Source organism: Miniopterus schreibersii, assembly GCF_964146895.1.
Source record: "Miniopterus schreibersii genome assembly, chromosome: 15".
Classification (NCBI taxonomy): Eukaryota; Metazoa; Chordata; class Mammalia; order Chiroptera; family Miniopteridae; genus Miniopterus; species Miniopterus schreibersii.
Genome location: NC_138115.1, coordinates 12,705,741 through 12,720,528, shown reverse-complemented (window position 1 = coordinate 12,720,528; position 14,788 = coordinate 12,705,741). Strand labels below are relative to the sequence as shown.

At 38.1% G+C, this 14,788-nt stretch overlaps 1 protein-coding gene across 4 annotated transcripts in view; it reads right to left on the bottom strand.

Annotated features, from left to right (window-relative positions):
• Positions 1-14,788, bottom strand: part of CFAP20DC (CFAP20 domain containing) — a 192,758-nt gene that overhangs the window by 71,196 nt on the left and 106,774 nt on the right. For 2 of the 4 annotated variants that reach the window (XM_081160760.1, XM_081160762.1), the window contains 5 exons: positions 13,628-13,764; positions 12,801-12,963; positions 11,317-11,433; positions 10,093-10,212; positions 6,992-7,284 (listed from right to left, as the gene is read on the bottom strand). In XM_081160760.1, coding sequence (XP_081016886.1) covers positions 6,992-7,284; positions 10,093-10,212; positions 11,317-11,433; positions 12,801-12,963; positions 13,628-13,764 — 830 coding nt within the window. Of the gene's footprint in view, positions 1-6,991; positions 7,285-10,092; positions 10,213-11,316; positions 11,442-12,800; positions 12,964-13,627; positions 13,765-14,788 lie in introns of all 4 variants that reach the window. The other 2 variants (XM_081160763.1, XM_081160761.1) reach the window with 1 other exon arrangement.

Below are 14,788 nucleotides of genomic sequence, written 5' to 3'. Positions count from 1 at the left end.
CGGCCTCTCCCTTTCTTCCCCGTCGTGGGCTACGCTGTTGCTCCAGGCACTGCAGATGCTGGGAACATAAAGGCAGCCCAGAGCCCAACAGGCCATCCGAGGACTTCTTCCTGAAGGCTACCCCGAGTCACAGAGTGATTTCAGGCAGAGGAATGCCCCAGTGGCACAAAATAGAAGGCATGGGTATGAGTTCGTGTGAATATTGTTTGTGGGATGTCTAGAGTGTTCTATGCAGGGAGTAGAAAGGGAGGCCAATGAGGAGATGATTAAATTGTTATAACCAGAAACAATGAGGCGGCCGGGTTAAGGCAATGGTGGTGATGGTGATGGTGATGGTGAAGGAGAGAGAAGCTGCTGGCTTGAGGGTTCTGTGGAAGGCGGAGTAGGTGATACTCTGTGACTCTGGGAAGCTCTTACATGGAGTCTGAGATCTTTAATCCTGTCATGTTATAATATTTCCTTCGTGTAGAAAGTACGTAGGATTAGCAGACAACAGGGATCTCAAGAAAGGAACACCCAGCTCTTAGAACCTCCCCTAGGAAACAGCTTGCCCATCTCTAGTAAAGAAAGAAGGCCACAGAGTGTCTAAGGATATTTTATGAATATTTCTTCGTGGTACTCAAGGTGGGCCTACCTTTTCTTTGGCTATGCTGGCTTGATCTTCTGATACATATATTTCTTTATAAATGATAAAGAAATTTTCCAGAGTCCCAGATAGGGTAAAGAACAGATGGTGAGTGGGTGCCGCTCCCTGGGCCCTTACACATAAGAAGGGTAAGAATATTTCCACACTTACAACAGGACTGCAGGCACTGGGCAACCCTCTCTGCTGTCGCTGGGTGGACTTTTCTTTTACTGCCATTTTACGAACCTTGAGGACATTCATATGGTTGAAGAACCCTGCCTTCAGGCAGAAAATGGGAGAGTGCCAGAGACCTAAGCAATGCCCGCTGCCCCAAATTACTAGGGAATGCAGTGGTGACTCTTGCAGTTTTTGCTTCATAGAGATAAAAAAAGAATAAAAGTTTAGTTTTGTTTGGAGAAGGTAAAGAGAGAATATCAACATCCCCCAAGTCTTAGTTCTGAGAAGGTATGGGTAGAACTCAGATTTGTTTTTTTAAATTCAGTTTGGCTACTAGACAGCGCTCTATCTTCTCCAACTCTTTTTAAAATTCAGTTTTAATTTCCTATAATTGTTGTACACAATTGGCAGTGGGATTTCTGTGACCAAAAGACCTTCTACATATTCATTTCCACCATATTTTTATAATAAAAACATAAAAACATATACTGTGGATTTAAAACATTTTGGACCTAAAAATAAGCTGGATAAGTGAAAAAGGTATAATTATGACTTTTTGGGCCCAAATCTCTGGATCACCCTGGATTCCATTTTCTATATGACATAGGCAGAAATGAAGAGTTTTGCAATAAATATTACTTCAATAAATATTAAACTTCTGCTACGTGCAAGGCATTTTCTAAGCACTATGTAAGACACACAGGTATGAAGAACATGGACACTGCCCTTGAGAGAAATAAAGTCTAATAGCCGAGAGATACCAGATACCTACAAAGGTATTGATTTCACAAGGTGGAAGGGAGTAAATGAAATTTAAAAAGTTTCAGATGTACCGTGATGAGAATTTAGAGGAATGCATAGAAAACCAGATGTTGCTACATCATTTAAAAAACACTTTAAAAATCCATTTGATAGGAAGCCTATTTCTTGCACCTGTGGTGGGTCAAGTACAGCCTTTCTTCCTTTCAGTAGTTTACTCGGTTGTAAAATCCTTCTTTTGGCTTGGCACGAGCGGTGATTATATACACAGACATATTCATGAGTATGTATAAGGACATTTGTCTCCCATTTTTCCTAATGTGATGGGCCAAGAAATGGAGATGGGCCAGGGAGTGGACAGATGTAGCCGGTTCCCTGGTGAGCATTATCTTGGCTGTATTGCATTTCCACAGTAATACGTTTCCATGCTATTTTAAATATATGGAAAAGACAGACAACTTGAGAATCTGGACAGGGCACAGACAGCTAGCTTAACCACTAAATCTGGTTTATCCCAGATTCTGAAAAGAGAATTAGGATAAATGAGAAAGGCAAGATGATATATGAGCCTGATATTTTGATTTAAGTTGGGTCAGTCTCTCCTTTAGAGAGGAAATAGATGGAGAATATAAACTAGCATAGTATTTACCAGGAGTGGTATACTGGCAAACCCTATTCCTCTCTTAGCAATGCTCTGGCCTTACTGAAAAAGATGGTACAGGGATAGATGATGTTTATTGATCTCACATATGTAACTCATTTGGGCTCAACATGGTTTTGGGTTAATTTTTTCTATATAACATACATTTGTTATATGCATAAGAAGTTGGCTTACTATGATCTGATTGAAAAACAACCACTTTTCCCCCTTTGGTTTATGATTTAGCTACTGAAAACCTGCACAGCAATTGCATATAATTTGTCAGAGTAGTAAAGAAATTGTCAAGCCATTTTCACATTCCAATCATCTGTTCATCTGTTTTTCAGAAGAACAAATACAAAATGCTTTTGATTTAACTCGATGTATTTTTTTAAAAGTCCCAAATCTCTTGAACTGTTTGTCTTCTGGGCTTAGAAGCATTTGTTTGTTAAATATTCAATCACGCCCCAGTGCCAGGAACATCAATAGAGTTCGCCTGATTAACTGCAGCACAGCATATGCAGGCTGAGGATGGGAATGATTTCCCCAAGGAGCCAGCACCTCCTCTGTGGAACTACTTTCTTACAAGGACATGCAGATGGGCATTTGGACGAGTTCTGGATGCACAAAACAGGTTGTTCTTGCTGAGCTGCAATTTTAAAAGGATAATTTTAATGACTCTTGAGGGCCATCGACTTGGAGCAGATGGGACACAGGCTCTTTGTATCACAACTTTAATGTTGAGTGAGTCAGGATCGAACCCTGTTTTCAGCCTTTGTAAAAGTGAATGATTGTATTTATTTATATTTCAATTGATGTTTTAATTCAGTCTACTGTAAATAATGTTTTATATAATATTCTTAAAAGTTCAGTAATAAGACACACCTGCTATATTCCAAACACATTTTGATGGCAACTCTGAATTTGTAATTGAGATCGAGTCAGCAGGGGTTTTCACTTTCGTCCACTGTTTTCATGACTAAATGTGTGAACTGACAGCACCTTTTAGTTGGACTGGCAGACAATAGAGATGATATAGGTTTATATTTCCAATGCCAACCAAAGAGCACAGTTATTTGCATAAATACAGCTGAAGATATTAGTCATAACAGAATGAAAAAACAATATCTTCTTTGATGATAGCAAGGTCAACCATTCAAATGTATCTTAAATGTGCCCTGAACGAGACTTGAACCTGGGACCTCTTGGTCCATGGGTCGACGCTCAACCACTGAGCAACACCGGCCGGCTCCTTCCCTATATTTTACAACACATAAATTGACAGTTAAAAGTTTTTAAAGGCCATGCAGAAATAAAAATAAATGAAATAGCTTAACTACCGAGTGCTAAAAAAATACCTTGAAAGCAACAATCCCAGTAAAACTGAGAGGAAAGACTAAAATGGTCCTTTAAATCTGTTGTTTGCAATCTTGTCCTTTAGGCTTCCACGGAGTCAGAGGGAGAGAAGATCTGAAAGCTCCCTAGCTTAGCCGAACACTATAAATAGTCAGTACACATAATTCATGTCCAAATATGGATAATTTTTGGCTCAAATGTTCCAATTTGGACTGTTATACAAGACAAATTACCTGTCCTTGCAAATATCTGCTTCAGTATGTGATATACAGCCAGAGTTTGGGGGGAAAATGACAGTATTTCTAAATAAAAAATTAAATTAGGGGAGTAATAAAATATTACTATAAAGCTAACTATTTCAAGTTGCAAACCAGATGTATACACTCAGAGGCCACATTGAGACTAATGGCATAAGGTACAAATAGAGACGGTAATGGTAACAGGCTTTTTTCTTTCGGATGCTGCAATAGCGTGAAAGGCAGAGTGCTCTGTTTTGCTAGCTATTCTAAGATAATTCATTTTCCATGGCAGTCTTGATTTTCTAGCTCTCCACACAATATATTTCCATACTTTGCTTTTCAAATAAGATGTACAACTTCAAAATTAATTATCAGGAATATTAGTATGTATGACTGCCTAAAGAATAAGATAGGAACACATACAAAAAATTTGTACTTTTAAAAAAAATCCTCACCTGAGGGTATTTTTTCCACTGCTTTTTAGAGAGAGTGGAAGGGAGGTTGGAGAGAGAGAAACATGGATGTGAGACACATCTATTGGTTGCCTCCTGCACAAGCTCTGACTGGGGCGGGGGATCATACCTGCAACCCAGGCACTGCCCTTGGTCAGGAATCAAACCTGCAACCCTGTGGGAGCTGATGATCTTATTGCTGAGCCACACCGGCCAGGGCAAAAAATTTATACTTCTGAGGCTCTCGCACTAATGAAGATCCAAGATGTGAATTAATTATTTTAGAAACTTAAATTACAAAGACAATGTATCACTTAAAGCTTATTTTAATTAGCCTTTACTATCAGATGTGCTTTTCCTCTATCCTAATAACATGAGTTAATTTTGCCTAGTTAATATGCTATGGAATACATATAATTTCTCTTTAAAAATACTCAATGGTCTAACAGCAAATAAAGTCTTTTAACTACAAGTTATAAATTTCAGCATAATAAGTGATAAAATTATTGCTCATTCGTCCATTATTATTTATAACATGTTTTTCGTAAGTATAATTATGTTACTCTAAGGATACAACATTCTCAAATAATTCAACTAATAGTAAGGATGCCTATATCAACTAAACTGATTTTTCTTAAAGACTACATGTAAATAAACAGTTTAAGTTTGGAATCCAATTTCCCATTGACTTACATAATTAATAAATGGGAGAAGTAATCTTATAAAAAAGAATTACAACCCCCCCCCCCCCCCCATGAACCAATCTGATAAAGAAGGGATCATTACAAATTCTAGAACTTGTTTAAACATGGCCTGGCATTTTTGTGGGTCATATTTTTGTATTTTAGTTTTTATCTTGTTATTGCCTCTAACAGCAAACCTCAGAGCTTGCATAATATGGCAAGGCTTCTGCCTCTCTCTGACTGTCATATGTAACAGGCTCCAAATAAAAGTAGGCCAGGGCAGGTGTTAGCAATGAGACGGTCCCACTACAGACTCTAGCCATATGCTTCTGGTCATTCTGATGGTAAGGGCACAGGGGTGACCAGTCAGAGCTTGGGTAATGCATGATAAATTTATTTTCATTTTTATGTAGTTGGTAATAAGTACATGTGTGCATAATACATGTTGAAGGATGCCAGAAGTAGAGTAGATGGTAGAAAAAGAAAGTCATAAAGTAATAATATTTAAATATTCAGAACTATATTCTTCATATTCCCATGAAGCTCTATGGCTTCTTCTCAAGGCTTATCCTCACCTTTTGTTACTGAAAAGGCAGTTTCCCCATAACACTTATCTCAAAGTTTTCCAGAGAACTGCCTTTTCTTACCTGTAGTGAAATTTCCACCATCACAGTGATTCTCTTGGGTGAGGTAAGAAAGATGGTGCCGTGGACATGGGAAGAGAATAGGTCTATCCAATTAATGAAATGGTATGAATTAATTTATCAGATTATCCAATTAATAATGTAGAAGAATTGACCACTGGAAGGGGGACAATACTAGATGCTGAAGACAAATGTCCATTTTACAGTTTTATAGCTTATGGTTATTTAGGGTGAAACAAAGATGTCCATAGCAACACCGAAAAGTCTGGCATCAAATGTACTATTTTATGCATAAAGGAGTTTGTAGTAGGTTAATGTTTGGTATGATTGATAGCTTCATCACAATCAGAAGCAAGGGTATTATAAAAAAATGATCTCCCCATGCACTTTGCTACAGAAACTCATTAAAAGTTGAAAAAAACCATAATTACTGCCTGAACAATCTCCCCATATTCTCAACTGGCTCTGAAGGTAGAAGCTATGGATTTAATCTACATCCCACTGGCCAAAGGGGGATTCTTGATCACTTATAATTATTGAAACAAAGTTTTGTAAGCATACACAAGTTTTTCTAATTATTAATGTCTATAATTTCTGCATAGAAATGATTTGTATAATTCTACTAGACCAAAACTTGACTGTAATCTGCTTTTTAAGTATTTTTTCTAGAAAATATCGTCTATCATTTAAGAATAAAGCTAAAGAAATTTCACAAATAAATTCATTTCATATAGAGAAGAAAGAGTTATCACAATGTTTACTTATTAAATAAATGTTTCAGAACTATATTCAGTTTGGTTTTTAATAAGCTTTTAAAAAACTTTTTATGAATTTACTAATTTATAAGATATATTTATATTCTAAATAACTGCAAACAAAAACCTCCTGCAAGGCAAGTCCCAGAACTAATCCATGATTCATTATCTAAACTTTAATTGGCACAACTCTTGAAATTCTGGGACCATATGGAAAATAATGAGTCCTAATAGGTCTAAGGTGAAAGGATGGCAGGGGAGTAAGGAAGCCAGAAAACTGTCAATTCAGAATGCTTAGCAACCGCAACACCATTTCCCCAGAGATCTAGAACAATGTGTTCTCAATGTTTTACTGGTTTTGCTATCATAAAACTAAACCGCATATTATTTCTCATTCTATGAAACAACGCTTAAAATAAAAAGACAAAAACAAACCCAAAACTGGTTTCTATAATTAAAAATGAAATTGGCTGTTAATAAAAAAGGGGGGCAATTTAGAGTTACCATAACAACCTGAGGCAACTGTGGACTGACATTGCAATCTGCTGCATTTTTATAAATAGCAGTTGGTTTCCCCTCTTTCATTTAAACTAGTTTTAGTGCTTATTAGAGGTGATGGAACAACTGTGCTTTGAAACTATTTCACTCATCAAGCAGGTACCTCTTCGCTGCTGTCTCCGCCATAAAAGTCTTCTTCCAGGTGGGTCACGCTGGAATCCTCTTTTAGATCCCAAGTAAATGGGCACCCCTCTGGGGACATATTCTGAGTCTTTCCGTGAGGTGCTGATCGTGGTCTTGACGAAAATGTGAAGATGTCCTTTGGAGCAATCTGGGCCTCCTGTGCCTGCTGGTCATGCCCACTGCCCTCGAGGGCCTCCAGCCACAGGTGGGAAGCGTGGCCCGAGTCATCACCCAGGGGAATGTGACCATCGCTTTCGGGAAATACCCATTCATCTGACATTTGGAAGAGATGACAAAAATCAGAGTAGTGTTCTGTAAGTGTTATTCCAGGCAGGCAGTCAGGTTAACATTTCTTGTTGTTGAAACAGATTTATTAAATAGCGCAAAGCCAAGGATGGCAATTTACCCACCACCTTGTAAGCTGACAAACATTTAACCCATCGATCAGGCCTAAAGCTCCGGGCACCTCACATGCACTTCCCTCACCATCTGAGCTCAAACCTGGCCAAGAAATCTATGTCTGAAATAATTACCACCTGTCTTGCAGCAAGTTCTTTATAGCACAGCTTCATTAATTTGACATTCCAGAGGGGGAAAATCTTCCAAATTTAAATGGCTGACTTACTAATATCTTCTTTTAACTGCAGAAGGACAGAGTGCTTAACAAACCACTTTAAACAAAGTATCTGGGCATTGTCTGGATTATAAATCCCGGAGGACAGGGAACCATGAAAAGGGTGACAGCCTTTTCTCTCCATTCAACCGATTAAAACAGGAAAATTCACAGACTAAACTGAGTAGACTTTTTAAGTAATAGTAAATCCACAGAAATACTTGTTAATGTGACTGGTAAATTCTGCTGGTGAAAAAGACCTTTATGTTTAATTTTAGGAGAGAATGTTTTGATAGGAAATTTTTTTTGCACACCATTATTTATTTTCTTTAAAAATACTATATACTAGCCTGGCCCATGTGGTGCAGTGGTTGAGTGTTGACCCATGCATCAGGAGGTCACTGGCTCGATTCATAGTCAGGGCACATGCCCGGGTCTTGGCTCCATCCCCAGCAGGGGATGTGCAGGGGGCAGCCGATCCATGTTTCTATCTCTCCCTCTCCCTTCCTCTCTCTCTAAAGTCAATAAAAACATATTTTAAAATACTATGTACTACCACCTAGAAACATTTTAATCAAAACTTTAAAAAATTATAATCTTTTATTCAACACTGAGATAGATTTTTTTTAAAAAAAATATATTTTTATTGATTTCAGAGAGAGGAAGGGAGAGGGAGAGAGAGAGATAGAAACATCAATGATGAGAGAGTCATTGATCGGCTGCCTCCTGCTCGCCCCTTGCTGGGGATGGAGCCCGCAACCAGGGCATGTGCCCTGACCGGGAATCGAACCTCGATCTCCTGGATCCTAGGTCGATGCTCAACCGCTGAGTCACGCCCGGCCGGGCTGAGATAGATTTTAAAACTAAGATCCAGGCAAGCTGGAAATGACAAATCTGTATAATGACATCATTAAAAGCATGCTTACTTTGTTCAGCATGACAGCAGAAAAGAGTTGAGCATTTTCTCTAACTTATTAGGCTATTTTTCTTGGAACTTACTTTTTTGCTGCACGATGTGAATGGTGAAAATCTTACTAAAATCTGTGTGGACATGGTTATTTTACCCCCAACTCTTAATCCTATTATATTTATCATCACAAGAAAAGTATCCAAGAGATATGTAAGATTTGCTAACTTGAAACTTTAAAGCCTATGCTGCAAAAGCACAAGCAACAAACAAAAAGACCTTTAATAGAAATAACACAAATAAACTTGTATTCATCACCATTGTGCTCTTCTGTTTCTTGGTCTAAGACTACCATTGCATAACAGAACTTGCCTATATGCAATAAATGCACCTTTCTTAGAGAAACTCTATTAGGGACAAGACTTGCACGTTTTCAGAAACAGAGTCTAAGTAAGTGGCCAAAGGCAGGCTGAACGTGCTTCACCTGGCCACCCTCGTGGGGATGTGGAGGGACCTGAGTCAGTGTCGCCGTGGGCAGGTGAAATGAACAGAGTCACTGGGCTGTCCTCTTTTGACAGCAAACCCCTTTGCATGGTGCTAACCACATAGCAGGTGCTTTGTAAACAAAGTAAATGCTTTAATAAAGGTTGAAAAAAATTACAAAAACCAATGTGTTGCATCACATTCATGGATATGTAAAAAAAAACAGTAGCGGAAAAGATAACGGAATCTTCATTATGCAATTAAACAACTTGTCTGACCTACTGCCAAACATATTACTAACTGTCAAAAAGTCAAGGTAAAAGGACTGTTTTCGCCCCAAACAAACTCTAATTATCTCACTTCCACACGTGTTTTTGGAATTTGCAGTTTTACCTCAAATATTTCCATATCAATTGTAATGAATAATTTGGTGTGTTTTCTTAGGAAAATATGTAAATTACTGTGTAATCACAATATTGCAGCAAACAAGATAAATGCGAGAATGATCACCTAAACATCTAATTAGTTTTTCTACACAGTTAGATTTATGCTAGAGACACTAATTGCACCTAACATTTTAATGAAGGTTTCAACATTGCATAAATAAGACTGACAAACTACAAACAATGATAATTTATTTTCCTTTTTCCCTTGCTCGACAACAATTTGCAAGAAAAAAACCCCAAGAAACAATCTGCCTCTGTGAAAGTACTGCGCGCCTGCTCGGCAAGATACGCTGACGAGCTCCATGCTCTAGGATGCAGCATCGCCATTGTGAGGAGGACTGAAGACATGCAGCATGCGATCAGTGTGGGGAGGGGACAATGTCATGTGAAAACTTCAATATTTTAAACTTGTGTTCATGACAGGGCAACCAGTGCATTAAAACTTGAAAATAAAAATGCTCTTTCATCCACTAAAGTCTGACATGAAATTGAGGTTAAGAGGAGATTTACAAAAGCAGATAGATTTTAGCAAATGGCTGCATCACGGCTTTTCAAAGTCACTGGGTCTGAACTATTTCCCACATGCAGATCTTATTAATTACGGACCGTTGTGGCATAATAAAGGCGCAGACCTGCTTCATCACAGGACCCGGGTGCCGGGGCGCGGAGCTGCGGTGCGGCTGCTCTTCGTTGGGACGCAGCGGTGAGAGTGGCTGCCGGATCTTCACTCCTGTCATTTCCTGAAGAGCTACCTTTATTACAATAAACATTTTCCGTTATATTACTTTTTTGATATTCATAAACATGAATTTTTGAGGAATGGTGTTAATTTGGTATACTTTTCTATATATTATTGTAAAGCAAGTTAGAGGTGACATTAGATTATATGCAGACCTTTTTTTCAGTAGAAAGTATCAAGATGAACTCAGCTGCATTTTTGTAGAGGCTCAAAATATAATTCCTGAATATATGCACGGGGACATTTTAGATTTAAGTTTTACAATATGTGATAAGAGGAATTCTAAAACCCATATAATTTTTAAAGGGTCTTATATTTTTTCCCTTTGGTTCCACATAAAATGGAGTGTTTTCTTTAAATTACGATTCTTATTGGACTCTTTTAAACCAAGCTTTTTCCTTCAGCATCTTAAGAAAACAGGCCAGGCACTAATTACTGCAGAATTAATGTTTCTATCTACTGTTTTATAAAAATGATATGAAACCTGGCAAGCTGAACTGTGGCCTACCCAGAACCCTACATTTTTGAGAAATTATGCTAACAGATGTGTATATGATACATTCTGGGCTTGATTTAGGATAGACTAATGCATGTGTATACAAATCTACACATACATGCCCCAGATCCATTATTTAAACGGATACCTATAACAGCCACCTATATTACTGCTTGCAGAGTTGAAATTTCAACCTGCGTGACATCAGATGGCAAGGAGTTCAAAGGGAGAGACAGCAAATGCAAAAACAATCTGAAAAGGGCTCAATGTAGAAAAAGAGACATAAATGAAACATGAAAAATTATGGGTTAAGTTAAATTTTAGTAAAGTCTACAGGCAGCCCATATTTGAAAAATAATAACTTAAACGTATTCAGCCTTTGAGAGTACAAGCAGAAAGTCCTTTATTTCTGTGGTGCTGTCTATTTAATCCAGCAAATCTCTGTTAGGGCTCTAGAGCAATTCTTTTTGCAGAAAATTTGATTTCCACAATCCCTGTAGGGCAGACATTTATATTTTAAATGAATTGGTTCGTAATCCTTTGAAATTTACAACCTGCAGGGAGAGGTTCCATTGCTCTGAATCACACACAGATATAAGATAGCAGCGAATCAGACCATACCGCTGGGGGTCTCTGTCCGTTCTCTGCTGGTGCTTTTTAACCGCAATCTTCTCCTGTTATTATTCTTATCCGCTGATGGTTCTTGAGGGGGATGTGGGTGCATAATATGCAGATCGGCTGGAACATTTTCGTATCAAAGAACAAAAAGCCAGATCAGAAAGCACTGTATGGTTTGAAATAACTCAGAAAATATAATTATAGCTATAATGAGACTGCCCATGTACCATTTCGACATTATGTAAAGCTGTACCAAAACTTACTCCTTCCCAGAAAATAGGTGTTTATTCCTCTGCTAATATTAGGATTGTATCAGGCTTTCAAAATTACTAATACATTTTATTCATGTAATATAACCTTATAGAGAGCTAAGAGCAATCTGATTAATGTTAATCATGCCACATGCTATATTAAAAATATGAAAAATGAAACTGACAGCTAATACTGAAAAATTATTGCTTCCTTTAGAAGAGGAGGTATCGTTAAGCACAATGCAGTGAGAACTTAGAGGGTAGTTTCCAAAAGAACTCTGGAAGACCCAAAGAGGTTTGATATCAAACCTAAAGAATTCTTAAGTGTAATTTAATTCTGTAATAGTAATATTCATAGCAGCATTTAATATTTACCAAATGCTTAATTTCTTGGCACAGTATGATGTGCTTGACTGATTTTTTTCTCATTGAAGCCTCACAATGACCCATGAAGCAGCTGTTGTTGACCACTGCTACTGGCACCAGTAGTAACTGTATCCCCATTTTACAGATGAGGAAACCGAGGCTTACAGGGTTTAAGAAACTTCATCAAGGCCTCACAGACAGTGGCAGGGCCAGGACTGAATATCTATGTTATTCATTTCCTTACTCAGTTTTATACTCCATGGGAGATACAGTTTGTAACTGGGCTCATTAATTTCTAAATCAAATAAAATGAACCCAAATGCCTCCATGTCGACTCTAACAAAAGTTAGACAGGTAGGAGGGGAAAAACTGTCAGGAAGTGGGTTATGGTCTCAATTCTTTCTAATGATTATAGACTGCAAATCACTTTACCTCTCTGTTAACCCTGAACTCCCAATCTATAAAATGAGACGACGGGTTGTTTTAGTATCAATGAGAGAAGATAAACTTTACAAATGGGACAGACTGATTAAAAGATAAAATTAAGTTAAAAAAACTTAAAATGCACATGAAGCTCCCAAAATATAGTGAAAAAAGGATGCCATATTATTTCCTTATCAGTCATCATAAAGTAAAAACACAGGGTACTATAGGAATTAGAAATAACAGAATAAATAGAATGCTCGATTGTAGAATATTATGCATATAAGAATTCTAAACATATTTCAATATCTATTATATCTTTCATTTTTAAGTGGCAATTGTCTGGACTTAAGATCTAGTCATAAATATAACTTCAGATTTATCTTAACAAGGACATTTGTCACTATTTTCAGTAGCTACCAATTGTTATGCATGATTCATTCTTACCACGAAGAGGTACAGTCAGCTTTATTTGGCGAATATTTTCTTTATCTCCTTGCTCCTCAGACTCAGATACCAGCACGGCTGACACTTCTGCATTGTTAACGCCCCTCTCTACTCTGGACAGCTGGCACGATCGGTTATTTTTGGACCCAACGGATCTTACTGTCTATAAGGAAAAGGAATTAATCTGCACATTTTAAAATACAGGAACTGCACTTATTCCTAGGATCTCCATAGAAGAAATAATATTTAGACAAAGAGTGAGGAAAAACTAGAGGAAACGAGCAGGTTAAAAAGTTGTTGGTGAGGGAAATGATGACGGAAAATTAGAAGGGAGAAAAATAATATGAGATAAAACAGAAGACAGGTAGGTCTCTTAGACATATAAATTAAAATGCACTTATTTGCTACACTCCACCTTTAGTGGGTAGGAGTTGCACCGAAAATCACTGTGCATGTCAGAAATTTACGGGAAATTAAAAGTAAAAACATAACATTTGAAAACCTGTTCATTGTAAGGTGTCTGGTGATGACCCAACTCCTCCTTGAAGGAGACCACCAAGTGTGCTCACATATATTTACCTTTAAGTTTTGCGAACATATTTAATGAAAAGAATACTCAAAAATGTTGTGTAGACATGACAAAAAGAAAACGGTTTTGAGGTTTTAGAAAGTCCAGAATTTCTGTTCAAAACTTATTCAAGCCTTCTGCTTTTGGCATGAAGTCTCTCAAGCCCCCTCTCCCCCCTCCCCCTCCAGCCAGCGGTGGGAGAAACCCTTCCCCTCCCGTGCCACTCACGTGTGGATGAGCTCTTAAACCTGGCTCCTACCTCACTCGATGTCCTCATGTTATTTCTTCTACCAGAGAGTGGAGGTGGCCCAAGAACCTTGGATCCAAAGGCGATATGACAAACATCTTGATTTTTACTGTTCCGCACACTACCTGTTCCTCTGTTAAGGAACTGATCTGTTTTGTTAAAAGAAGGCAATAATAGCTCATTAATGGGTGTAATGGCACTTACTAAAAATGCAGATACTGGGGCCCAATATCAGATGGTCTATCAGATCTGTATAATTAGAATCTTGGGTGCTAAGGGGTGGAGGGTGGACAGAAATCTATAATTTTCTGTAATTTATCTATAATTTGCTGAAGTACCATAATCATTTGAGAACTACTACCACACATATTCTTCTTCAAAGGAAAAAAAAAAATGGAAAACTACTAAAAAATACATCTTATTTTTTCTTTAAGGGAATAACTGAAATAAAACTATTCAGCCTCAACTGAACAAGTATTTGCTTGAACACTCTCTCAGGCATTTCCTAGAGGTTGTCAGTGACACAAAATAGATAAGACATATTGCTTGCCCTCAGGGAGTCTGAAGGGAGGTGATAGTACAGGTAAATGTAACTATAACATAGGGCAGACCAGTGGGAATGAAGCATAAGTGACCTCTTGAATGGACCTTGAATGACTGATAAGAGTTCAGAAATAAGAGATGTAGGGTGTCTTTAGCAGGTGAAAGTGCCTGAATAAGGCATGGAAGAGCAAAAGGGTAGGGTATGCTTGGGGAAGAAAGAAATTACCAATTTAGCTGGAAAAACAGACTAGGGTCGCATTGCAAAGAGTCTTAAAATGCTAAGAGGCAATTCTAACTTGGTAGGCAATAGGGAATCAGTGGAGTTTTGGGGGAGAAAGAGAGTCAACTGGTATCACCTCTAGGATTAGGCAGGTGTGCTCGCCAAACCCGGCTGCCTTTTCCTTTTGGGCACACAGCTAAATTACATTTCTGAGCCTTCCCTGCAGTTCCATGAACCAAGTGACTGAGCTGTGGTTAAGGGAATGTGAGAAGTGTAAACCAATTCCTGGCCCCTAAAACCTCCTGCCATAGTCCCCTGTGCTCTCTCTCCCCTCACCTCTTGACAAGATGCAGAAGACTCAGTGAAAGGCTTTAAGGCCCCAGAGGAGCCACTAGATGAAAGGAGCCTGG